General features: G+C 39.1%; 1 protein-coding gene across 9 annotated transcripts in view; it reads left to right on the top strand.

Moving 5' to 3' along the window:
* The window catches only part of WDFY3 (WD repeat and FYVE domain containing 3), a 187911-nt gene that overhangs the window by 79050 nt on the left and 82402 nt on the right, over positions 1-26459 (top strand). For 7 of the 9 annotated variants that reach the window (XM_052772395.1, XM_052772388.1, XM_052772360.1 and 4 more), the window contains 8 exons: positions 2215-2401; positions 6222-6388; positions 9277-9744; positions 11175-11273; positions 14928-15121; positions 17282-17739; positions 19797-19880; positions 25575-25752. In XM_052772395.1, the coding sequence (XP_052628355.1) occupies positions 2215-2401; positions 6222-6388; positions 9277-9744; positions 11175-11273; positions 14928-15121; positions 17282-17739; positions 19797-19880; positions 25575-25752 (1835 nt within the window). Of the gene's footprint in view, positions 1-2214; positions 2402-6221; positions 6389-9276; positions 9745-11174; positions 11274-14927; positions 15122-17281; positions 17740-19796; positions 19881-25574; positions 25753-26459 lie in introns of those variants that run through there. The other 2 variants (XM_052772380.1, XM_052772405.1) reach the window with 2 other exon arrangements.

The following is a 26459-nucleotide window of genomic DNA, read 5'->3' as shown; positions in this document are numbered from 1 at the left end:
ATAGGAAACTTGGTAGAATGTTTCTAATATTATATTTAGGGATTTTAGACTGTAGGACCACATAGAAGTATTTGTAGTTTTTAAATTGAGATGACTGTTGAAGTGAACTAACATCCTTATCATACATTTTAGCAGTGTACACCTATTGGAAAAAAAGAAACCCAGTTTCTTCACACCCTGGAAAGCAAGTAGTTACAAGGCTTCACAAAACCATTTTGACGTTTATGAAATACGTCACCCTGCTCCCACATACTTCGCAGAAAATTTCAGTCTGTGTTTTTTCTTGTGCTAGCAGCATGTTTCCAATTGCAGTCAGAAAGATGTGAATGGACAGTATCACTTGGAAGCACAGAATAGTCATCAGTTAAGTTGTTTCAGATAGGACTTAAAAGGTGATAGGTATTTTGCCTACGTCTGTAACAGCCTTCTGGTGGGTTTTTGATGAGTGTAGAAGGTGTATGTGTATATGTGAAAACGTTATGAAGTGCAGTAGAGAAAATAATTGAGTTTTGACTGTGTCGTTTGGCATATTGCAGCTACCACCATTATCGCTTCCCTATAAGCTTGGTCCACAGAGGGGTGAGGCTGGCGCATCAAAAGATATTCTAGGTTCTTTAAAAAGCAAAATAAAATCTTAAAAAGAAAACCAGTCGGCATTCCCTCTCACTTGTTGATAAAAAAATGAACCTGACTTAAGAGATAACAACATCTGTCAAGAGGCTTACCTCGTATTAGTGGATGAAAAACTGAAAAAAAGTGGGTATTAGTGGATGAAAAACTGATTGAGCCAGCAATGTGCGCTCACAGCCCAGAAAGCCAATCGCATTCTGGGCTGCATCAAAAGAAGTGTGGCTAGCAGGTTGAGGGAGGTGATTCTGCCCCTCTACTCGGCTCTGGTGAGACCCCACCTGGAGTACTGTGTTCAGCTCTGGGGCCCCCAACATAAGAAAGACATGGACCTGCTCGAACAGGTCCAGAGGAGGGCCATGAAGATGATCAGGGGGCTGGAGCACCTCTTCTATGAGGATAGGTTGAGAGAGTTGAACTTGTTTAGCCTAGAGAAGAGAAGGTTCAAGGGAGACCTTATAGCAGCCTTCCAGTACTTCAAGGGGGCCTGCAGGAAAGATGGGGAGGGACTCTGTATCAGGGAGTGTAGCGATAGGACAAGGGGTAATGGTTTTAAATTGAAAGGGCGTAGATTTAGAGTAGATATAAGGAAGAAATTCTTTGCTGTGAGGGTAGTGAGGCACTGGAACAGGTTGCCCAGAGAAGCTGTGGATGCCCCATCCCTGGAAGTGTTCAGGGCCAGCTTGGATGGGGCTTTGAGCAACCTGGTCTAGCAGAAGGTGTCCCTGCCCATGGCAAGGGGGTTGGAACTAGATGTTCTTTAAGGTCCCTTCCAACCCAAACCATTCTATGATTCTATATCCAGGAAAAAAGTTAAGATGTTTTATCATATGCAAAGGAGCATCCCTGCACTGTCTCATGCTTTGATTTGATCTCTGGGAAGTTTTGTTACCAGTCTAGCTAGAAAGATTTGCACTTGTCTCACACATGCTGTGAAGTTAAAGTAGCAGGTAATTGAAGGGAGCATCTTTAAAACAGGATTGCATCCTAAAATCTGATGATAGATATGGGAAAGCTTTCTGCAACTGACCAATGAACTGATGGAGTGTGAGAGGTATGCAGAATGAGACAAAATGTCTCTCTTTGATCAAGATTTATCGAGCAAGCAAATATGCCAGCCAAAGAAATGCTAATGAGAGCAGCAATAAGAAGACATGGTGTAAAGGGTTATGTGTAGGGTTTTACCTAACATCAGTAACAGTTTAAGTCAGTGCTTTGTATAACTTCGTGTTTTAAAAGAAAAAAAGACGTTTTAGAATTATTTATAGTTGCCATATTTGTCTTTTTATTCTGCTGAGTTATCCGGTGAAACTTTTTAGGTAAAAACCAGTATTCATCTACACAGTCTCTTCCTTACAAGAGTAAAGCTTATAAAAGCAAGGAAGAGGTTGGCAAAAAAAGGTTGGTTCAGATCCAAAGCCACTTGAGAATCCTACTTGTCTTCGAGTGCTCTGTAATATTAAATGTATGTGATAAGAGATAGTTAAATAATAGTTACCCTATTGCTGTGATTCTTGCACAAGTTATGCTTCTTGCTGTGACTAATGTCAGTAAAATCCTAAATTTCTTAATTGTGATTTTTTTCAGAAAAGGAATGTTTGTCAACATGTGTTCAGAACATGCAGCAGTCTGATGACCTTTCTCCCCTAGAAATAGTTGAGATGTTTGCTGGACTTTCTTGTTTTCTGAAAGACTCCAGTGATGTATCCCAAACATTGTTGGATGATTTTAGGATATGGCAAGGATACAACTTCCTCTGTGACCTCCTCCTCAGGTATGCAAAAGTGCTTGAAGGAATGCAGACAGATCACTGTGAGCTTTTTCTGAAAAGATTTCTTAATAAAGAATAGGTGAATAGGTTTGAACAAATAAGTAATTATAGGTTCTGATGAAATTAAGATATTAGGACCAAAACATGCAATTATGTGCTTCTCTCTATGAAACTACATTGTTTAACTTTTTATTCATCGGTACTGGTTTATTACTAAATGTTTCTGTATGTGCTTAGAAAGCAGATGTTTAAAAACAAACGGTACTAAAAATTTAGAAAGAATTCAAAACAAATTTTGACTGCAGCTGGTGATTTTGGGGTTTGGTTGTTGGGTTTTTTTGTTTTGTTTTAATATACTATCATAATGAAAAATCATGTACGTAAATGTGGTGCATGCTACTTAGTACTGAAGAGATGTTTTTGTACATAAGCTCTAATACCAGAGTGCTGGAGAGAACTCCCATGTTACTATAATTTTTTTTTTTAACTTGTATTTTCCTATTAAAGGTACTGCTAACCTGCTAATGCATCACAAAAAATGCCTACCCAAACAAACCTTGGATGTATGATCCATCCATGATTTTATTTTTTTCCATGAAAGAAACTTCATTCTTCTCTTTCTCAATTAGCAAATTAGTGTCTGCTGCATTATTTGTGTAAAATCTATGGTCAGTCTGTGTTGCTTTGTTTGGATATGAAGTTCTGAAGAAGCATGCTTAGCTGTTGAAATATATATGTGTGTTACAAATCCAAGACAGAAACTGGGAAATGGTGTCTATGAGTGTACACCTTATGAAGTATACTTGGGTCAAAGATGCTTAGAAACAGTGCTGTAATGGCCATTAATGAGAAGTGTTAATGTTGTTATCTCCCTCTTTCAAGCATTCATTTTGGGTGCTAGGATGCTAGATTTTGGCACCCAAGTATTTGAACTAAATTTTCTACTACATAGTGTGGTTTTGGGTTTTTTGTTTGTTTCTTTTAAGTAGATGTCAGACATAGGCATGACATTTGAAATTCTTAATCACAGTTAAAATTATTCATAAATTATCTTTGGTGCCACAAAAGCTAAAACAACTGTTAAGGAGTTGTTGTTGTTCTTGTAGTATAAATGGTGGTTTTGAGTATGTTACATTTACTAACACATTCATTCAAAGCAATGTAATTCAAACTCAGCTGTTTTCCAGAAACTGTCAGCCAGAGATTAGGTAGAATTTGAGGGGAACATGCTGTCATTAGCAATTTCATTTTCAGGTGCAAAAGTCATCCTCTGTTGATGAAGTGTTTTGAAAAAACTCTCTCCTGAGCTTGCTCATCCTTTAAATCAAAGAATGGGGGATCCCTGACAGAGGTGTAGGAAGACTAGAGGTTTGCATGTCTGATTGAAGAAGGAGAGACCAGAGTTCTTCAGTTGACATCAGTAGAGGTTAAAAGCATAGGAGTGCATTATTCTCACTTCTTCCCGGGGTGGCTCTAGAACACTTGCTAAGACTGTTGCAGAAATGTCTGGGATAAGGTGAACAGTGCACACCAACGTGTGTGTATTTGTTAGCAATTTGTGTATTGTAGAGGAGATGAAAGGTGATTCAAAACATGACTGCTGTTTTGATGGCCGTATCTTTTGCTGTTTCTTTCAAGTTTTAGTTTATTTGATCTTCAGATAAAAACATAGTGTGTTTCAAAAAACGATCTTCTTGGACAAGCCTATATATCGGTCAGTGGTGAACAACAGTAATGTATTCTCCCTGGACATGTTTTGGCTCAAACCTACTGACAGAGACTTGTTCAGCTCTATGGCACTATTGTGAAGATGACTGTCACATGGGGGTGTGAAATCTGGACACTGGGCATCAAGCTGCAAAGAAGAAAGGCTTTGGAGCTCTTAATGCAGAAGGACATGTGAAGAATGTGACTTAATAAGAAATTGCAGGAGGTCTGTGAGGACCAAAGAAGCAAGTATGTAATTTCACATCAATGATGTGAAAGGGCAGGGCACGTGCAGGATTAGTAGAATGGAAATAGGTGAGCTAAGTGCTTCTATAATGGCTGTTTGGAGGAGGTTCAGCCACATGTCTGAGCAGAAGATGGAGAATGCAGAATGAGCTGCTTCTAAGGGCACCCATGGTCACTTGTCAGCAAGAAGAAAAGTATAGCTTGTATTGGCATGAATGAATAGGAGATTGTGGTCCCCAGCTTTCTCCTGAGATCTATAGAGTTAGTAAGTAATTAAACAAAAGTTTAATTTTTGGTGAAGTAGAAGGAAAACAAGGATGGTTCTAGGGTTTGCAGTCAGTTTTTAGGGTTTGGTCTGATGGTGTGTTGCTGGTGGGAGACAGTGGTTAGAATGGGATGTTAGCATTTCCATCCTCTTGCGTTCAAAGATGAGGGTCTGTAGTTCTAATGAAGATGCTTCATTGTGTGCTTCGAAGTGTTAGGCTTCTGCCAAGATACCATTTCATTAGCATAAAATACTAACTCTCAAAGTGGCAGATATAATCTAGCAAGTTAATTATGGATTTATTTAATGACACACTATCTAGGCGTTGTGGTTTAAGTCCAGCTGGCAGCAAAGCACCACGAAGCTGTTTGCTCACTCCTGCCCCTCACAGTGGGATGAAGACAGAAAATACAATGAAAATCTCATGGGTTGAGACAAGGACAGGGAGGAATCACTCACCAATTATGGTCACGGGCAAAAACCAGACTCAACTTGGGGAAAAAAAACCAAAATCAATTTAATTTATTACCAATCAAATCAAAACAGGATAATGAGAAGTAAAGCCAAATCTTAAAACACCTTACCCCCACTCCTCCCTCTTTCCCAGGCTCAACTCTGCTCCCGGTTCTCTCTGCCTCCTCCCCCCAGTGGTGCAGGTGAACAGGGGATGGGGGTTGGGGTCAGCTCCCCACACCTTGTCTCTGCTGCTCTTTCTTCCTCAGGGGGAGGACTCCTCATTCGTCCCCTGCTCCACCATGGGGTCCCTCCCACAGCAGACAGTCCTTCACAAACTTCTCCAGCATGGGTCCTTCCCATGGGCTGCAGTCCTTCAGGAACACACTGCTCCAGCACGGGCTTTCCCATGGAGTCACGGCCATCTTTGGGGGCATCCCCCTGTTCCAGCGTGGGCTCCTCCACAGGCTGCAGGTGGGCACCTGCTCCACTGCTCACCTCCACGAGGTGCAGGGGGACAGCCTGCTGTCTCACCACAGGCTGCAGGGGTATCACCTCCTCCAGCGCACCTCCTCCCTCTCCTTCTTCACTGACCTCGGTATCTGCATAGGGGTTTCTCTCACATTCCAATCTCCTCCGCCACTGTAGGTTCCCCTTCTAAAATCCATTCTCCCAGAGGTGCTACCACTGTCACTGATGGGGTTGGCCTGGGCCAGAGGCAGGTCCGACTTGGAGCCAGGGAAGCTTCTAGCAGCTTCTCACAGGAGCCACCCCTGCAGTCCCCTCCCCGGTACCAAAACCCCACCACACAAACCCAGAACACTAGGTATTTCCCTATCCAATAGCTTCATGTTTGTAAGAGGATTTTAAAAGAAATTTTCATGTCTGTGCTGCTTTTTAGCAGAGTATTGAGTTCAAGGAAAGATTTATGAGGTGAATTTCTATGGCAAATAAGTGTATGCTGTCATAAATCCAATAATGTTTGACTGACTTAACGGTATGAAATACGAACAGACAACACGTAAGATACTACAGGAACAGGGTAGTAAAATTGTGTTCTCTAAATTGATAGCGTAAAATGGAAGAGATATTAAAGTGATTTGAGTTGAAATAAACTAGTGCTGCTAACTTGATCTCTTATATTTTCTTTAGGTTAGAACAGGCAAAAGAGGCTGAATCTAAGGATGCTTTGAAGGACTTAGTTAATTTGATAACTTCCTTAACAACGTATGGTGTCAATGAATTAAAGCCAGCTGGTGTTACCACTGGAGTACCTTTCCTGCTACCTGGATTTGCAGTCCCACAGCCTGCAGGCAAAGGTGAGTGCTTTCTTTCTCCCTCTATTATTTTTGTTTGTTTGTTTTTTAAATATAAACAACAAAATACAGAGAAGCTGTCTACTACACTAACCATTTGCAGTTGAGTCTAGGTTCTTTTACTAAGATTGCATATCAAATACTTAGTTCTGTTGGTCTCAAAAGTTCTATTTTGGAGTTGGTACCCAAAGAAGAAAGTGTAGAGCTTTTGTCTTTGAGGACTAAAGGCTGAGTCAAACATCTCTCACTGCAAAGCTGACAGTTTCTATGTGGACATTTTAAGAGATTATCATAATGGAAAGATGAACTGATTTGATTTACCATGTTTTAAGCTGCTCTTACTAAACTGATGTGAAAGGCTGATGTACTGGTTTGACTTCCCTCCCTGTCCCCGATTTGCTGCTAGTTTTTGTCAGCTTAAGCAAGTGTGTAACTTGTGAGCTGAAGTCTGTTGTTTCATCAGCAGTGTTCACCGAGTGGTGGTCTGTGGTGTGCTTGCAACCACAGTCAATTATAATATGGAGATAAGGTTGAGGAAGTCTGAGGGGAGAAAGGGTTTTATAAAAATAAACTTATTTTTCACATCCTGTGCATAAAATTAAAATTCATGTAAGTCTTGCATGTACCCGAGGAGTTTTGAATTTAATAGTGACTGTGGACCTAGTTTGTTACTTGGACTTTTAGTGGGATTTAGTAATGCTAGGGATAGAAGAAAAATTTTTGTGATAGGGTTACATTTATAGATTTATAGGCTAATGGATTCACTTTCACTGTTTCTCTTGTATGTCTGGGTTCCTTGGACAATGACTTCCTTTCTCTGGTATTGAGAGAGTTTATTGTTCATGTGAATTGTTTTCCCTTTGCACTAAACAGAGAAGGAAGGTGATAGTCACACTCAGAGCTTAATTTCTCCATGTTTTGATAATGACATCCTAATTTTCGCTTAAGTTAATCAGCTCGTCTGATACAATAGCATGAGAGAACCATGGCCTATTGCAGTCTCCACAGGAATTTTTTTATTTAACTTTCTGGTATTTGTCACTACATCTCAGTTCCTTTTACCTGCTTTTCATTATGTTGGCAAGTTGGTTTTTTGTGAAGACCATATTAGCTCATTTTCTTAATTGCTTCTATTTAAATCCTTTTAGTTCTTGAACTCTGAAGAGCTAGTTAAGATTTGGTTTCTTCAGGGGTCCTCATAATAATCAAAGTTAATTTATTAATCTGCTTGATTGCGTGGAACAACTGTTGATACTAAATTAGAATATAAATAGTTGTATCTGTCACTGCCTATGTTCCTGTCAAATTTAATAAGCTCTAAATCCCCTTTTCAACATTCTTCATTGTAAAGAAAGCATGTAAAAAATGTCCTTTTAGAAACAAATGAATGTGACTTATAAGGTAACATTACTATTATTCCAGTATGTGAAATCATTCCATGTTAGTTTTGAAGGAAGTTTCCTGTTGCCTTCTGGAGAAATACTGAGAGGGAAGGTGGTAAGGCTAGACACGAAGATAACTGAATTTACTTTTAAATTGGACAACTTAGTTTATAAACAATAAAGAGAGTAGCATTCCACAGAGCATAGGTAATAAATCAGGATTCTTTGTTTATGAAAGGGTTTTTAAATCAGGTTAACAGTTTGCTTATAGTTTGTTTGAAAATAAGATTTTGTTGTTAGAGCATCCTAAATGCTTGTTTAGGATGTGTTGCAGGTTCTCACTCTTGATTGTTTTGGGGTTTTTTGAAATTGTTTTTACCATTAGTTGTTTTCTGTATCATGGGATTTGTCCACTGTGACTTGTACTGTTCCTACAGAAGTTAAAAAATTTGGCTTTGAGGCATCTTTTTAGTAGAATAAAAATAGTAGAATAAGAAAAATATCTACCCATAGAAAATTCTGGGGACCACAGGGAGCACTCATAAACAATGCATTCTTTGGCTAAATGAATGAGATTTTATTTAACTGGAAGGTACTTGTAAGAAGAAATTTGACCAATCTTTTAAAGATGTGAGGTCTTTGTGTGCTAATATTATAGCTACCTTGCACTTTACAAGTCTTTCCCTTTATTTTAATTCCCTAATTGTTAACAGTACTGGACCCTGCCAAAGCTTTCTTATTCCCCAGGCCTGATTCCCAAAGCCAACTCTCTGCCACCTTCTGATACCGATATGGTCATTCATGCCAGTTAATCCAGACCTGAGCAAGAGCAGCCTCTCTGTGGAAGGCAGGCAATTGCCAGCCTTACACTGCCCTATGGAGTTTCTCTACATGTAGCTCTGTTCTTCTCACAGGCGATTGCCAAAGAATGGAAGCAAGAGGATAATTTGGAGGCCATGCATGTAGTCTAGCTTTGAACCCAGCTGATGAGGATTTGTCATTGCTTTTTGCTCTGTTGAGTGAGGGGATACAGATGGCTGTTACGCCAAACTTAGCCTGCCGAATACTTGTAGAGAACAGAGTTGCATTCTGCATTATGGAGTACAGAACATGTTCCTGTTGCTGTAATTAGTTTTCTTATGGCCTGGGTAGATGACAGGCAGGCTTTGTTTTATCTCCAGGACTGTATCCTGTTGCACGTTTTAACAATAGGTCAGCTTACTTACCTATTGTAAAGAAATGATCTTTCATTTAGCTGCTAGTTTCAAAGATGAAGATGCCATCTTAATGAACAGTAGATTGTAGGATTTGCAATGTAAGTGATCATGCAGAGGCTTTCTTGAAGAGTTAGTTTTAATAAAAATTTTTATTATATGTGACATATATTGTTATTTTATTCGCACTTATTAAAATGCATGGATCATTATTAGTAAGTGTACTCATTGTTTATGACGATTAAGAACTTTCTTTTTCCTTTTTCCTCCCATCCCCCTTTGTTTCCTGATTTAGGTCATAGTGTGAGGAATATTCAAGCATTTTCGGTCCTCCAGAACGCATTTTTGAGAGCGAAAACCAACTATCTAGCACAAATCATCCTTGATGCCATCACGAATATTTATATGGCGGACAATGCCAACTACTTCATTTTGGAATCGCAGCACACATTGTCTCAGTTTGCAGAGAAAATTCCTAAACTTCCGGAAGTGCAGACCAAATACTTTGAGATGCTGGAATTCGTTGTCTTCAGCTTGAATTACATACCCTGTAAAGAACTGATCAGTGTGAGCATCCTTTTAAAATCCAGCACTTCTTTTCAGTGTAGCATCATTGCCATGAAGACACTCCTTAAGTTCACCCGTCATGACTACATCTTTAAGGATGTCTTCAGGGAAGTGGGACTTCTGGAAGTGATGGTAAATCTTCTTCATAAATATGCAGCCCTTCTGAAAGATCCCACTCAGGCACTGAATGATCAAGGTAGTGTGTGCTCTTCCATTATACTAATACATGTCTTTTTTTTGGGTGGGAATGGTGGAGGCTAGTGCTTTAGAGGAGGAATGAGAGAGTCTCAACGTGTATCTTAAGGGCTGAGTTCTGCTGGGGGCTGCTGTGCCATCTTAAAAGCTCATTGGAATTGCTTCTCAACATCCTGTGAGAAGCTCGAGGCAAGCTTTAATGAAAGATGCTGTATGAATGCAAAATAGTAGTTCATATTTTCCTTTTTAAATGTTTTTTTGATGTATTGGTTTAATATATGTTACTTAACATGAAAAGAGCGAGTGAAGGAGCAATACATAGTATCTATACTCTTCCTCACAAAAGGTACTTGTGCATTTCATTGTGTTTAGCCCCAGCTTTGAAAAAATACTATAGAGCACATATGTGAGCTCTTAATAGGAATATGTTTTCAAGTTTGCAGACTTTTTTATAAGTTGGGTCTACATTTTTCTAAGAGCTTTTAAAAAAAAAAAAATAATTTTTTTTTTTAAATTAGTTATCTCCAGAATTTAACATCTCTGAGATAAGCTACATAGCTGCCTAGCCTGCAAAGCGAGTGCTGCCAAGTGCCATACTTGCATACATACACACACACACAGAGGAATTTTTTTTTTCATTCTTTATTCAAACTGCAATTGAGTTAGTGTGCATCAGTGACACTTATCCAACAATTATGATTTAAAAAATATTTCACCTGGGTTTATTGTCTGAAGCTTTGTTAGTGAGTGGTAGCAGTTGATTAGAGTTAGAAAGCTTTGTTGCCAGCAGCTCCGTTGAAAAACACATCAATTCTCTCGTTCTTGTAAATAAATGGACCATGCTGTCATCTGATTAGGGTGCTACCTGGATGCACATGCCCTTGTGTTGTGGCTTGCTTCTTATTATAGTAATTTTAAAAAAATGTTTTTTTTCTGGAGTGTTACTCTGTGTTTAAGATGCCACTTGCAGTGTTGGTTCATCTATTAAACCTGTTGAATCATCAGCACATTTACTGTAATTATGTGAATGTAGTTTTGTGCTTTCGTGCGGAATTTCTCTTTTCAAGTACTGAATACTGAACAAGAACAGATCCTGTTAAGTCTTCAACTATGGTATGGTTTTGTGGCTTCAAGAAACAACAGGTGGGGATATGAAACTACACATACAGCTGCAGTGTCAGCCACTGAGCTCACAATGCTCAAAAGCTTGTTTAAATTCTTGTGTTTATAAATTAACTTTTCAAACGATTCATAGTTAAACTTTCCCAGGAATGTATGTGTAGACTAAATTTTAATTTGCTTTGGAATATGGTAAGGTTGCATGTTCTCTGGGGAAGCAAAGAAAATAAAAGTGTTGGTGGAAAGTATCAAGAAGCATCTTAGAAAAGAGTGATTTTTACTATGACTTTGGCTTCTGAAATTATTTTTTAGGGGATTCAAGAAACAGTTCATTTGAGGACCAAAAGCAGCTGGCTTTATTGGTTATGGAGACCTTGACAGTACTTCTACAAGGATCAAACACAAATGCAGGTAGGTGGAGAGACAGCTGTCAAAATATTTATAAAAAAGTAACTCAGAAAATCTGCCTGGAAGCAAAGTAGTCTTGAGTTTCTATCTTCAGGCAAGTAATCAAACACACTAAAATACACTTCTTCTCTTGCCAAGTTTTTCCAGAAAAGAGAATAGGCAGCATAAACTAGAGTGCATAAAATAAAGGAGTACAAGATAGCATTTCTTGTTAACTTGAGTTCCTTTGCTATTGTTTACCTGGAGGCAACCACCACACCCCATCACTCTCCAACAGTACTATAATAATTTGTAGTAGGGCTTGTAACACAGGTTGTATATTGAAAAATTTAAGCATATAATTAGACATGTAGTTTGCCGCTGACAGTCTTATGTCTACTTAAATGTGATTAATAATGCTTGCGCCTTTAGTGAAAGATGGCTTTTCATTTTCAAAGGCATATTTCCATTCAGTATGTATAAATGGGGCTCTGTTATGAGTGTCCTTTTCTAAATCAGGCAGGTTTATATTATGCTTCATTAGCCAAGACTTAGTGACATCGAAATAGACAGTATGTGTATCTCATATTAGTAAAAGCTGTCTCCAAGACCTTGAAATAACAGATTGAGAAAGGATGATAACTGTTTTTAAACCCTTTTTGTCTGTTCTATTAGACAAAGAAGAAGATGAGCAGGTGGGGGGAAACAGACACCACCCTAAGGAACCAGGAAGTTTCTGGCCTTGGAGGCCATGAAACATCCTTACTTTAGCAGGGTTTTTTTTTTTTTTTCCTTTTTCTCAGTTCTGACTGGTGTTTTCTCACTTCTGGTTTTGGTTTTGGTTTCATTTAAGTAGCAGAAACTACAATCTGTGACAAATGCTTAAGAAGGAAATCCTGAAAATTGTCCAGCTTCGTTGACAGCTCACTGTTTAAACATTAGTTCCTGGGCTAATAACATAAAGCTTGTAACTCGTTTCTGTTCTGCTTTTGCCTGGGCAAACTTTTTTATTTAAATTTAGGCTCGGTGTTGGAGTAACCTCCAGTGTTGTCTATGCCATTTCACTGTATCACTTGTTTTCAAGTTCTGTTGCATTTCAGCTTGTGGTTTCAAACCACTTTCAAAGATGGCTTTTGAATTCTGCCCACTGAACATTTACAACATCTGCCAGCTTGGCTTTGTCCACATACTTGATAAGTAAGTTCTTCATTCCATCAGGAAAGGCATTATTCATGGCACTCAAGATAAACCCCAGTTTCATGCCCTTAGTCAAAACAGAAACGCATTGCAGCAAAGCAGAGGTTACTCCAAGCTGATGTTTCAATTAGTTATATGTTCAGTCTGTCATGATTGCGTTTAGACCATTTTGTCATGTTGCTTATGAGAACGCTCTGGATGACACTGCCAGAAGCTTTGCTGAAGTTGAGATGTGTCTCCTTTGCCACTTCCCTTTTGTCCACCAAGCTACCTTTCCTGTCAATGGAAAGGAAAAAAACTTGATCTTTGATTTACTAGATGAACCTGTTCATCTATGAATGATGAACCAAGAAGCAAGTGAATTAGGCTGAAATAAGGAGGTTTTAGAGAGGAATTGGTATAGATTACAGATGAATTGCATGAATCGATTACACAGTTGTACATTTATTGCTCAGCTTTAGTTTTGCCATGTAAGAAAAGGCAGAATTAGAAATGAGTCAGAAAGGAGTGGCATGAAGGTACATGTGGGGGCTTCCATATAAGGAGAAATTGGGAGGTGTGGGGTGTGGGAGAAACAAACCCAAACCCCCAAAAATTCAGGATTGTTTGATTTCTAAGGATGAATGAGAGGAGGTGGTGTAAGTATGTGACAATAACATCTCTGAAGGACTGGAACTGCCTCATATTTTAGAAGTGGCAGGTCTTGCTTCACAGAACTGGACTATATGTACCTGTGTGGTGTCAGGGTCTGTGGTACCTGAGCATTGCGCCTGTGAGGTTTGGGTTATGATCGGACCGTGGTAGCGTCCAACTGACTTGTGACAAATTCTTTGCTGCTGTTAAACAGCGTTCCTGACCTCACCTAGGAAGCTTGAAGCAGCTATCAGTACCTCATTGCTACTTCTCGGTACTGAGTTAGTCTCTGAGTATCCACCAGAGAAACAACAGAGGGTAGTGTAAAATGCATCAGGACTGTGGGATGATGCTACAGATGTTGTTTCTGAGGACTCCTGGGTAGTTCAAGGGCCTCATTTTGTAAGTAGCACTCCAGGTTCAGGAGTATGACAGGGCTGTACAGGAGGAGTTAAGAAACCATTTCTTGGAGAAGTTGTGGTTCCTGTCTGTGCAGCGTGACTGGTATGTAAGCCCAGTGGCACTGTATCCAGAGTCCAGCAGAAGTTTTAGGTCATCACAGAGAGGCATAAATAGGCATTATGCAGCCTTGCAGTACTTCATACCACACTCAAAGTTTGTTTACTGATCTTAAACCAGTATCTCTGATACGGTTTCCTAAATATTGCTTAGCTGAAAACTGAATTTCAAACAAGAAATTTGGGTGTCCAGACCCAGACAGGTTCACTGGATGGTCGAGAATCTTGACTGAGAGTGGGAGAAATATAAAATGTTACCTCGGTCTCTCTGAAAACAAGAGACCTGACCGCTGAGGAGATGCGCTTTGCCTGTAAAGGGATGCAACCAACTTAACTGTCCCAGGGTGTGAGGCTTCTCCTTTTGCCTTAGTCCTTGTCTCATCCAAAGAACGTCAAAGAAAGCAGGAGGCAGGAAATCAGAAATGGATAGTGGAACTAAGGTTTGTATATGTACATTAGAGAGAATAAACATTGTCCTGACTAGCTTGTTAATCCTGAGCTTGGTCATTTGAACTGCTCTTTTAGTTTATGGTCACAAGGAAAATGTTCCCTTTTGATGCAGTATAGATCCATTACCTACCCTGTTTTCATCTTCAATAATTAATATAGGCAGTATTCTAGGTGCTGACACTGTACTAAACAAACATTATATGTGCCATATATATTCCAGTTTGGGTTTTACGATGTTTTCAGAATCAATATTGCACATGGGTTCTTCTGAGTATCCAGTAAGCTTGAGAACCATTATTTGACTTAGGCTTTATCTCTACAGAGAGAGGTCTTGCCACAAGAAAACTTTTGCAGGCTTTTACAAATCTTGTGGATAGACTGAATTGCTTCTCAACCAGTGCTCTCAGTTTGCTTGTCTCATCCAGAAGCAGCCTAGTTATATTTTTGGCAATGAACTAAATGTAAAATAAACGCTATCCTTAACCAAAACAGCATATAGTCTTCACTAAAGATGGAGGGTTTGCTCTATTTTTTTCTTTGTTTCATCTTGTGACTCTCTGAGCTCTAGCATGAAAAGAATAACTACTGTTGGAGTAACAGAATTATTGAGGAAATTCTTAGAACTGACCTGCATCTTTGTACTCAACATCTTTAGTGAAAAATATTGTCAGAAGAATATTGTTCAAGTTCTATTTTTGTTTGTGGTAGGAGAGGAAAATTAGTAATAAGTCATTAAACATCCATAGAGCTAAAACCCTGCCAGTCAAGCTGTAGAAATGAAAATAAACACCTTTCATGTTTTGTTGTTGTCATTATTTGTTACTGATTGTATTTTTCATACTCCTTATGCGCTTATCCCCACCACCCCCTTTCTGAGTAGGTATTTTCAGGGAGTTTGGTGGTGCGAGATGCGTGCACAACATAGTAAAGTATCCCCAGTGCCGACAGCATGCCCTGATGATCATCCAGCAGTTGGTGTTATCACCTAGTGGAGAAGATGATATGGGCACTTTGTTGGGACTGATGCACTCGGCTCCACCTACGGAACTGCAGCTGAAAACGGACATCTTAAGGGTAAATGAAGTACTGCTCAGGACTCTTGCTCCTAAGCACTGTTTTAAAAAGAAAACACTGAGAAGGGGATTGGATTGGATTGGATAGATTGTCTCTGGAGTTGAAATGCGTACATTTGATGCATGGTTTTTATTTTCTTCCATCTGTCCATGGCAGGTTTCAGAATCAGAGATGAAGGCTAGTGAATGAGTATGTGTTTTTAGTATCATCATTTGTAATCAGCCTCTGTGGATAGGAAATGAGGTTCTACAGTTACAATAATGTTCCCTGGCAGAGTGTTATTCAGTTAAAAATAATGAGAATACATGGGGTAAAAGAGCAAGCATGTAACACATAAGTTTATTTTCAGTGCTGGCATGCATTTTCCTGTGGCAGACTTACTTTATTTTACCAATTAGTTAAAAATGCTGAATTAATTAATATAAATGTAAATCGTAGTGACCATAGTAGAAGATAAAGCTGAAGAACTTGCTTAAGCAAAATAGTGGAAAGGTAGGAAAAGGCTGTGAGTGGAAGAGGAAGAGAGAAGACTCTCTTCTGTTCTCTATCATATTAGGTTTTTTGGCTGCTAATCTAGACCCACAATTTCTTCTCAGAATAGCTAATGGGGTTTTTTTGTAAATTGACATAATATTGTTATTTTAGGGTAGGAAAGCTGAGGCAAGTAGTAAGTAAATGAGTAGTACCAGAGAGAACTGAGACATGTAGGTTCATTTCTGTTAAAAAGGAGCTGTAATATTTCTCTGGCAGATGAGCAGCTTCATATTATTCCAAAAGACAGAAAGGAAAGCTAGTAATAAAATGATTCATTTGACATGTTTTGTCTATCAAGGTCTCCAGTCATTTTTGAGCATGTCTCAGTCATGATACTTAAGGGAAGAGAAAGGATACTGCAGTTCCCTAACAGGTTTAACATCCAAAGTCAGGGTTTCTGTCCTTGATCTGACCTGTTGTATTTGTCTTCCATTGGTGCTGTTTTCAGAAGTTTTGGTTATGAAACTGACAGCCCAGAATGGTGCAGTGATGTGTCTCTTACTGTTTATCCAGGCTTGGCAGGAAATGAGATGCTGCCTTCAAAAGAATGACAGTCTAACTATTTGACTACCCATCTTCTGAGTGCTTTAAAAAAAAACCCCAAAACCAAAAAAAGCATGATTCTGAAGTAGTAAACTCTTGGTCGCGAAAGATTCCCCCCACCCCCCTAGCCTATTTTTCTGTATCAGTAACATTTTTTCTGTTGTTTGTGATGCTTCATGTAGAGAGACTTTCTTCTACATTCCATATTCACGTATGGGTCAAACTTCCCATGACAGCTGGTTTTTTGTTTGGTTTTGGTTGGGTGGATGGGCTTCCCCGCCCCCTGATTTCACAGATAAATGAGTATTATTCTCTAGTACCTAGATCTGTCTAGTTTCCACTGTATATACCATGGCTTTGTATTTGTTCAGCAAGTAAGGTTTTATGCATTTTTGTTTCTCTCTCACTCTCTCAGGCTTATTTTTGAACATCAACTCTTAAAGTCAAGTTTCACTCAATTCAGAGATTTATGGGTTTTGTTATAGAGGTAGGGTAAAACTAAGTGGGTTTTTTTTGGCTAATTCTTTGCTGCCGTTGTTATCTTTGAGTGCTGTTGTGGTTTTGTAGCTGCTAGGTGCTTATGCATTGTAGATTTCTGGGAGACCAGAAATGTTAGGATGTGTTAGGATGCTCCAAGGTTTAGATTTTCTCAGTGCTACAGGCAGTTGTTTGCCCTCTCTTGTTTGAAATTGTTTGTGAAGTATGATGGCAGAGTAGATTCCTTTCCAATAGCTATATTCTCTGCCTTATCACTAAAGGAATTACCTGGGGATTTTGGGTTCCATTCTAGGCTTGGTCAAGTCTTTTTTTGCTGGCAGATTTATTTATCTCCTTAATTTCTTATTGCTAAATTAGGGGCAATGCTTTACTTTTCCCCCCACTCTTTATTTTGTAAGCTCTTGAGGATGGGGACTCTTGCAGTACAAAATTGATCTTTGGAGACTTCAGGTGTTACCAAATTCTGACAAATGACATGAGAATTTTGCTAGCATATCAAACAAAAACTTTCCTACCTTTTTTCAAGCTGTTTGTAATGCTGCTGCTTTTCTTCTTCTTTGTTTTGATTGTTTGTTTTGTCCATAGGCCCTACTGTCAGTGCTGAGAGAAAGTCACCGCACAAGAACTGTTTTTAGAAAAGTTGGTGGATTTGTGTATGTCACATCTTTACTTGTTGCTATGGAAAGATCTTTGTGCTCGCCGCCTAAGAATGGCTGGGAGAAAGTAAACCAGAATCAAGTGTTTGAACTGCTTCACACCGTGTTCTGCACATTGACTGCAGCAATGCGCTACGAGCCAGCCAACTCTCATTTCTTCAAAACAGAGATCCAGTATGAAAAACTGGCAGATGCTGTTCGATTACTTGGCTGCTTCTCAGACTTGAGAAAAATAAGTCCCTTGAATGTCTTCCCTTCAAATACACAACTATTTCAAAGACTTTTGGAGGATGACCTAATATCCCTGGATTCTGTGTCACCTACACTAAGACACTGCAGCAAACTTTTTATTTACCTCTACAAAGTAGCAACAGATTCTTTTGACAGGTATGAACTTTGCTTTTTTTTTTTTCTTTTTTTCCCTCTTCCCGCCCTACCTGCCCCTACCCCCACCCTGGTGTTCCCCAAAATAGTTTTCTTCAAATACGTTCATTGCAGGCTTTTGTATTTCCATTTTAATCTATTTCTTTGTTCCTTCACTCCAGTGAGAGGAATATAAGGTGTCAACATCTGACCAAATATTGACTTAGCTTGCTGGTGTTCTCCAGGGTATGCAGCATTCTCTCTGATGTTGAATGTTTTTGTCATGGCAGCAATTAAGATAGAGATGTCAGTATATGGTTATATTTGATGTGTTGAAGCAACCTGTTGGTTCATAGGCAGACTGTCTGGTTGCTCTATCATACAGAACTACTAGATTTTTATGCTTTTATTAAGTCAAATGAAAAATTAGTTGTTGAATGTCACACCTTAACTTCATGTTTTCTTTGATACGGGACTATAAAGTAAGTAATTAGATAATATCATGACAAATTTAGAATCATACAATCATTTAGGTTGGAAAAGGCTCTTGAGATCATCGAGTCCAACTGTTAATCTAACACTACCAAGTCCACTACTAAACCATGTCCTTAAGTGCCACATCTACACATCTTTCAAATACCTCCAGGGATGGTGACTCAACCACTTCCCTGGGAAGCCTGTTCCAATGCTTGATGACCCTTTTGGTGAAGAAATTTTTCCTAAGAGCCAATCTAAACTTCCCCTGGCACAACTTGAGGCCACTTTCTCTCATCCTATCACTTGTTAGCCACCTCACTACAACCTCCTTTCAGATAGTTGTAGAGAGCGATGAGGTTTCCCCTCAGCCTCTTTTCTCCTTACTAAACCCATCCAGACTAGACAGCTTGTTTTAGATGGTTTGGCATGTTCTTTAAAGTTCTAGCTAGTCTGTAAATTATTGTTTTCTAAACTTAACTGGGAGACACTCCAAGAGTTAAACTAGAATTTAAATTATACTTGAAATTTGAAATGAACAGTAATGTGTGTCTTAAAATTGATTCAAAATGACAACAAAACATACTGAAGTATGTGTTGAAGATTGACTTGTCTTAAAAGTACTTCTTGCCCATAATTTAAGGTACAGGAAAGTAAAACGCAGACCTAAGCTTCATATCTGGGACCTTGGAGCTTCTGCACCCCAGCTATTTAATGCATATGACCCTGTTTTAGTAAGACAGGCCACCTAGTTAGTCAAACACAGCATCTGATTTTCCAAGTGTTGAAGCTGTGGCTGTGTATGTTGAGATATTAATAAAGCTGCCAGTTGCTCAGGCTTTCTTAAACTAGGTGACTAGTAAAGTACAAACTTCATGTTTTTGTTGATGAACACCTCCAAAGTAGCAAATCTTAATTTTTTCTCTTGTTTAAAAAAAAACAAAAAACAAATAACAAAAAAAAATACCACCCCCGAAAAAACTTAAAAGCCAAGTACAGAAATCAATTTACTTAATCTCATTTTAAATTAAAGTATTCAGATAGGAGGAGGAAAATGTGTATTAAGAATGTGTTGCACATACTGTTGAAGTTAAAACACTGGCTAGCAGTAGTCTGAGGAATCAGTGGGGTAAGTAAATCCCATGGTGTTGTTGCATAAGCTACCTTGTTAAGTTACTTTTTTTTTTTTGCTGTCGTCTTCAGTGACTGCATTCTTTCTTCTATCATCATTCTTTGTAAAGTTTACATTGATTTTATTTCTTACCCATGTTGGTTATACTTAATTTACTGAGGCTTTACTTTCTCCTCTCAATTTCTGCTGTTTAACATTGAAAGATGTTCTGTTTTGCTAGTGTGGTCATATCAGTAAACCTCTGTGGAGTAATGAATAAGCACTGCAGAGTCACGCCATAAAACAAGTACATGCTTTGCATGTCCATGTGTGTACCTGATGCATGTTGTTCAGTAGCGTCCTTTGTAGTCCTTGTTGTTTCTGGAAAATGGATCCTAGTAACGATTTTATTGGTGCTTTTGTAGAACTAACAAGCTTATGGCCTCTGGTTTCTTCTCTAACCTCTCTGTCCTCCCCCTGTCTGTTTTGTCTGTAGTCGTGCAGAACAGATCCCTCCTTGCCTGACAAATGAGACTTCTCTCCCCTCTCCCTGGGGTACGCCAGCTTTGTCCAGGAAAAGGTACCGACCCTTCAAAGAGAAGTTGATCTTGCTTCTGATTTCTCTTGCACTGTTGAGTTTCTTAGTTTGGGTTTGGTTTTTTCTCTCAAGTTGCTATTTTTTTCTGAGGTGTGCATTTTCACTTGTGTGTTTACTGGATGAAATAAATGTAAAGGTATGTTTCATAGTGAATCCTAGGTAGTGATGGTAATGGATGAGATCAGAGATGTCTCCAGACTCCTGAAGCACTTAAGTTCATAATTCAAAACCAAATAAGGTCTAGTATAAGAAATCTAAGGGAGGCATAAATGACACTCTCAGGAGCAGTTAAAAGAAGTTCAGACTATGCTAGTAGATCAATTAATACAACAGGATTTCTTTTTTTTTGATTGATTTTTCAAGAAAAGGTACTTTCAGTAGGAAGGTGGATAGCTTGTAAAGGTGCTCATTTGTTAGTAATTGCACAGAATAAAAAATAAAGAATGAACCTGTCAGTACTTGACTACCAAAAGATTTAGAGGCATGCTAAATTAAAAGGTGTGGAAAGAAAGCACAAATGGCACAATTCAGAAATCCTTGCACCCACTTCCCCTCCCAAGCTACTAGTGTCTGGTAGATTTTTTCTTTTTAAAAAAAAAAAAAAAAAAAGTTTACTGATTCAACAACAGTGTCACTTACAGACCTGTGCAAGTCATGAAAAGGAGAGTTTTCCTGGAGCCCCAGGGAAAGGGGCAGCCATTTATTATCTGAAGATGCAGATTAGGCAGAGATTTGCTTTTGAAGGCTAATAAGACATTTGAAAGACTGTGTGTTATCTAAGGTGCAGGTGCCATGTGTGGAAAACATGGTCATTCTTGCTTGGTGTACAGCTTAAAGTACACCAAGTTTCATGTTTGGAATGTAAAATATTTGCAAAAGGAAGCAACCAAAGCTGCTTTTGGAAACTGCTTTGAAAGGAAATGTTTGCACTTAAGCAGGCTAGTAAAGAGAAGCCTTTTTCTGTCTTGCTGAGTGATGTTATCTGAGTCATACCTGGATATTCTGCAGGGACTGGCTTGGACAAGGCCACTTTCCCAATAATTCAGAACCTCTTAGACTGTCATTTCTTTTCTAAGAACACTGAGGCATTTAGGAACAAACATAGCAGTTGCAGTTCACAGAGAAAAACCTTAGCTGCCAAACTCCTTTCCCTCTCATTTACTCTGAAGAAACTTGAAAGAAAACAGCATTTCCTGTGGAGGCTTTTTACAGCTTCAGCCCTGGTATTAACCTCTAGCATTATAGATTGCCCTTTCCTTTACTACATTTTGCCGTTCTCCCAGGTGTAACTGGCATAGCTGCTCAGGTTCACTGAATTACTCAAATGCACAAGTATGCAAAGGCTTGCAACAGAACACACGCAGTGCCTGCCAAACAGGAGCTGATTCCAGGGTGTGATGAATAAAAAAGTGCCAGATGGGTAGCGGATGTAGCCTGGTAATTAAAATATAAATAGATGTATTATGAATATATGTTAGGCTTCCTTTGTTTGTTTTCTGTAGTACTGAAAATGCAAGCAGTTATTTGAAAACCGTGTGGTATAAGGTGAGATAAAAATTGGATAGTTTAAAAAGTCAGTATCCCTGTGGGATGCTTTGGGCAATTCAGGTAAGCACCAGCATAGTAACGTGGCTACTTGCTGAGGTAAAGGAGTGTGTTTGACATGGATCTTCACAACCGGAAAAGGCCTTTGGGTGATAAGTTGTATAAGACTAAAAGCAAAAGTGGACAGAAAGAATGATCATGCTGGCCTGGGTGACTTTTCAGATCCTTTCTGTAAAAGCTGGCTTTCCAGTGAAAAAATAGACAGGGCTAGGCTTTTCAAAAAGTCTGTTTGAGCAGCTGTCTGCTTTCTCACGGTTGTTCAGCATTGTGTTTGTCATTCCTAGTGAATTCAGTGCCAGTAGCTGGGATCTTCCTACTTTCAAAAATAAACAACTTGGGTTTTGTAGTCCAATATTATTTGATTTTCTTTTTTTCTCTTTTTAAATGTCAGATACGGTCAGATTCTGTCAAAGTTGACTCTTCTGAGAGAAGTGTTTGCTCTTCTCTTATTGTTTTCTGTCTCCTTTACATTGCTTCCTGGGGATCTCCCTTGTTGCTGTGGCCTGGTTTTCTGCCTTTTGACTCGCAAGACAGATGCCTGAGGGAGAGCCCTGTGTTGTTTGGCTAAAAGAGCAAGCAGACACTGTGCACACAAATAATTCTTATAAACAAAAATAGTACAGTTCTGGGTTTGATGCACACTGTCTAGAACAGTTCTGGATACATAGATATGCTAATATTCTCTCTCAGACATGCCTGCCACTTCTCAAAGCTGTATTTCCCTGAGGAGTGGTGCCCTCCAAGTGTTATCCTTTATGTAAACGAGAGTAGGTAGGAGTCCTCCAGCACATGCATTGGGATGGCGGTACATAGGTGTCCTCCTGTTACCTGGAATACATTGTTCTTCCAACCCTCCTGTATAATTTGAATCAAGAACTACAGCTTTGTCAGCTGTTTGATTGCTGTAAATTTTGGCAGAAAAAACTTACCTTGACAGAGTGTTCTTTTTTTTTTTTTTTTTTTTTGAGAGGATGCTTTGGGCCTGACAGGGTGAAGTACAGAATAGAATGTAGCTTTAAAATACTGTTAGCCATTTATTTTACAAAATTTGGATGGTGGTCACTCTTGGGGAATGATATGCGGAGTGTTTGTCAAACATTGGAATGGGCTGCCCAGGGAAGTGGTTGAGTCACCATCCCTGGAGGTATTCAAAAAGCGAGTGGACGGGGTACTCCAGGGCATGGTTTAGGGGGCATGGTTAATGGTTGGACTTGATGATCTTAAGGTCTTTTCCAACCGAAATGATTCTATGATTCTATGATTATTTCTTTCCAGATGAAAATGGTGTTATAATTCTCATCAAGACTTGTACTTAATTATAAAATTTCAGTTTGTATTTTTCTTCAGTTTTATTTTTTGTTAAATTAGATCTATGTGTTGTCTTCAGTACACTGCCTTTTTCCATTGTCCACTTCTTCCTTTCTTCTCCCTTAAAGGGATCATATAAAGAATGTATAAGTATGGCTAAATTAATTTATTGCAGGTTCTGCACTGACCTACAGACCTGTAACATTCGCTGAATACTTTGGCAGGATTTTGTAGGATCTGGGTTTTTTCCTTTCCTAGAGAACTCTTCTTGAAATGTTCTTTTTTTTTCATTGTTTTGCTACAAGTACTCCTTATATGGAAAAACTAAACATGGAAGGTATTTTTAAAATTGTGAAAAACTTTTAATAACATATGCTTTAGGGTCGCAACTTTTACTTAGATTGCTGACAGAAAAGCAAATTGCCTAGTCTTGACTGTATCCCCTTTTCAGTTTGTATGTAATGTTGAAGTCCAGGCCTTTTGAGGCCAGGATCACATGCTTGCTCGTGAATCATACTGAGCAATGGCTTGGGTTTTTGTTAGGCTCTCCCTGTACTAACATGTTATAATGTCACAGTTTACCTAATGAGGTGAATGAGATAGTGCAGATCAGGATGCTTAGAAGTAAAATTTGTGCTTAAAAGTGGACAGAAGCTTGATCTTCAAGAATGTCTTGGGGAGTGGAATTTCACTAGACTGAAGAGCATTCTTAAATACAAATCGATATTTAGTTTTTAAACTATCCTGTAGAACTTGCATTGAGACGCTCAAGGTGACATTGGAAAGAGGTGGCAGTTTTCTTCTTCAGGTGAAGAACAGTGCTGTCAGGATGCATGAGAAACAATTGCCCATGTTTCAATCTCTGCATTAAGACAGGGAAAAGGGTTGAGATAACATCTCTCTATGATAGTATTACCAGTTGTTCTGCTGTTCTTAATTCCATTTAATTTTAAAGAGACAACAAAGATTTCTCTACCTGCCAGATGTTTCAAATGGTGAGTCTGCTAGAGAAGTTTAGGAAATTGATGTCTGGAGTTTGTAAAACATGGGCAGATGTTTTTTTTAGTGGCTGATTACAATAGAATCGCCACACTATTTCATGTTTGCTGTATTAGCTGAATGAGTAAAGCATCAGTAATTTCATCTTTCTTCAAACACTCTCTTTTAAAAAGTGCTCTTGGATTGTTCAGATGCCAAGTTGTTGTTGATCTGCCATGAGCCTTTTCAATAGGAACACTTTTGTTGGAACATTATTTATCCAGCCCATTTTCCAGCCAGCGCAAGAAGATTGTTCTGTACTTCCTAGTGTCCTGTCTTAGGCTAAATAATCCATTGCCTCACCCTTCCCACACAAATGACATTTCTTGCTGGGGTTTGTGTGTGCGTTTGAGATGGAACCTTCAGAGTGTTTAGGACAGAATTGTACTTGCAGCCTTCCTCATCTCCCATCTATGTCCTGTTTCTCCCAAGAGAAAAGATTTCATTGTTGGAAGTGCCCAGTGGGTGAGGCACAGAGAGTCTGGGTGTTATTTCTGTTAGGGTTAGGGGTTAGGTAAATCTCTGTCACTGAGAACGAGAGAGGAAATGCCTCTTTCAACTGATTTGATAGGAAGAGACCTGTTTTTAGCTGGACTCACTTCTGGTAAAACAGCAGGCAATATTTGGTCTTCAAGAAAAATTACTGCATAGAGTTTTTTCTTTTTTCTTACAAATAAGCATGTATGATAAATACTGTGAGAATATGGGTGGTTTTCATTGGGGGGGTTGTGGGTTTTGGGGGGATTTTTTTGTTTTGTTTTGTTTGTTTGTGGTGAGCATGAGCCTTTCGAGCTATCTTTTGCTTCTAAAGTACCATCTTGAAAGTCTATGTTCAGTAAGCTGCTCATAGAGTCATAGAATCGTTTAGGTTGGAAAAGACCTTTAAGATCATCAACTGTCAACCCAACACCACCATGCCCACTAAACCATGTCCTGAAGTGCCTCGTCTACATGTTTTTTGAACACCTCCAGGGATGGTGACACCACCACTTCCCTGGACACCACTTCCCTGCTGTTTGTGTGTTGAATCTTGCAGTGAAAGAATAGCATCAAGCTGATACCTCAGAGTTTCAACAAGAAGCGCATCTACAGCTCTCAGCGCAAGTGGTTGCTTCTAAGTCAGTGTGTCTAGGCCTCTTTTCCCTGGATCAGACTAAAGCAGCTTAATGTAAAACTAAATTTCCGTAGCAGTCATGGAAAGACTGAGAGCATACAGACTGCTGGCACGAGCGTACACCGAGACCAAGACCAACTTTCTGTTCTTCTAGGCTAATTAGGGATTGCCGAGAATTTCATGATAGAGCATTTTAATAATCAGCTGTTAATGAAAAGCAAATGGGGAGAAACGTATTCAAAGCTGAATTCACCCCCCAGAACAGGAGCAGTGCTAGCTTGCATGCTGCTGGTGCTGTGTGCTGCCACCACAACTAGAATGAAAAGAGGGAGGCAATAAAGGCAACATTTAAGTTCTTCAAACTGCATAGCACCTGGGGAAAAGACTTCTGAGTTCTAGTATAGTCGAGAAATTAAAACCCTTCCAGGTTGTCTTTGGGCAAACATGTCCAACAGGTTTGAGAAGAGGAAAGCACTTGGTCTGTCTAACTGAGGGAAGAGAAAGGAGAGGGGAATAACATCTATAGGCCAGTTCAACTTTACAGCTGCTTGAAAAATGCAAAGTTCATAATAGATGGGTGTTGTAACCATGGGATGTTTTCTGTCCTGCAGGCATGCATATCATTCTGTTTCAACACCTCCTGTTTGCCCTCAGAAAAACATAGCTGATGTGAAACTCCAAACAGGACCCACACCTGTACAAAGCTCTGATGCAGTCATTATCCACCCTGGTGCTATGCTCGCGATGCTGGATCTTCTGGCTTCTGTTGGATCAGCTACACACCCAGAGGTAGCAAAAAAATTCTGCTGTCTTAAGCTTTGAGAGTGACTGGGAAAAAGGATGGCTCCGGGAAATAGGGAAAACCGATGATGTCCTCTCATTTTGTGCTGCAAAACTAACACATTTCACAGACTAATTGAGTTGAATAACTGGTGACATAGAGGTCTGATAGAAATTGCTTTATTTCACAGGCTTTGTTTTGTCTCTTTCAAGCTCCTGGCAACAACGTAAATTTAAAGAAATGTCTGAAGTGGCCATCAGATAAATTTTGAAGCACTGTGATTAATTCATGTTTTCCCTGATGTATCAGGTGTTAACACGTAGTACGAGGAGGACGTGGGATTGGACGTTATAGCTCGGTGTATACGTGCTGTTTGAAATAGCTGGAATATGTTCTAGTTCCAAAATTGTACTGCCTGCTTTGTAGAATCCCCAAATGAAAACCTCTACTGGAGGTTTCTATATAAAGGATTTGCTGGGCATTTTTTGAAGTTGCTTAGGTATATTTTGTTTGAGATGTCTTCCCTGAAGAACATTGTTTTGTTTTGTTTTGTTTTTTTAAAAAAAAGTTCCGAGAGCTTACAAGAATTACTAGACTTGATTCCTCCTCCTTGTCCTCTACCAGTGATAAGTATGGCAACTTTCTGTCTTCAGGGCATTAATTTGGCAGTTATGTTGCATATATCTTAAATATTGTAGAGATTATGATGATGATG

Source organism: Harpia harpyja, chromosome 2 (assembly GCF_026419915.1).
Source record: "Harpia harpyja isolate bHarHar1 chromosome 2, bHarHar1 primary haplotype, whole genome shotgun sequence".
NCBI classification, from domain to species: Eukaryota; Metazoa; Chordata; class Aves; order Accipitriformes; family Accipitridae; genus Harpia; species Harpia harpyja.
The sequence above is the reverse complement of the archived record's forward strand: the minus strand, read 5'-3'. Positions and strand labels throughout refer to the sequence as shown.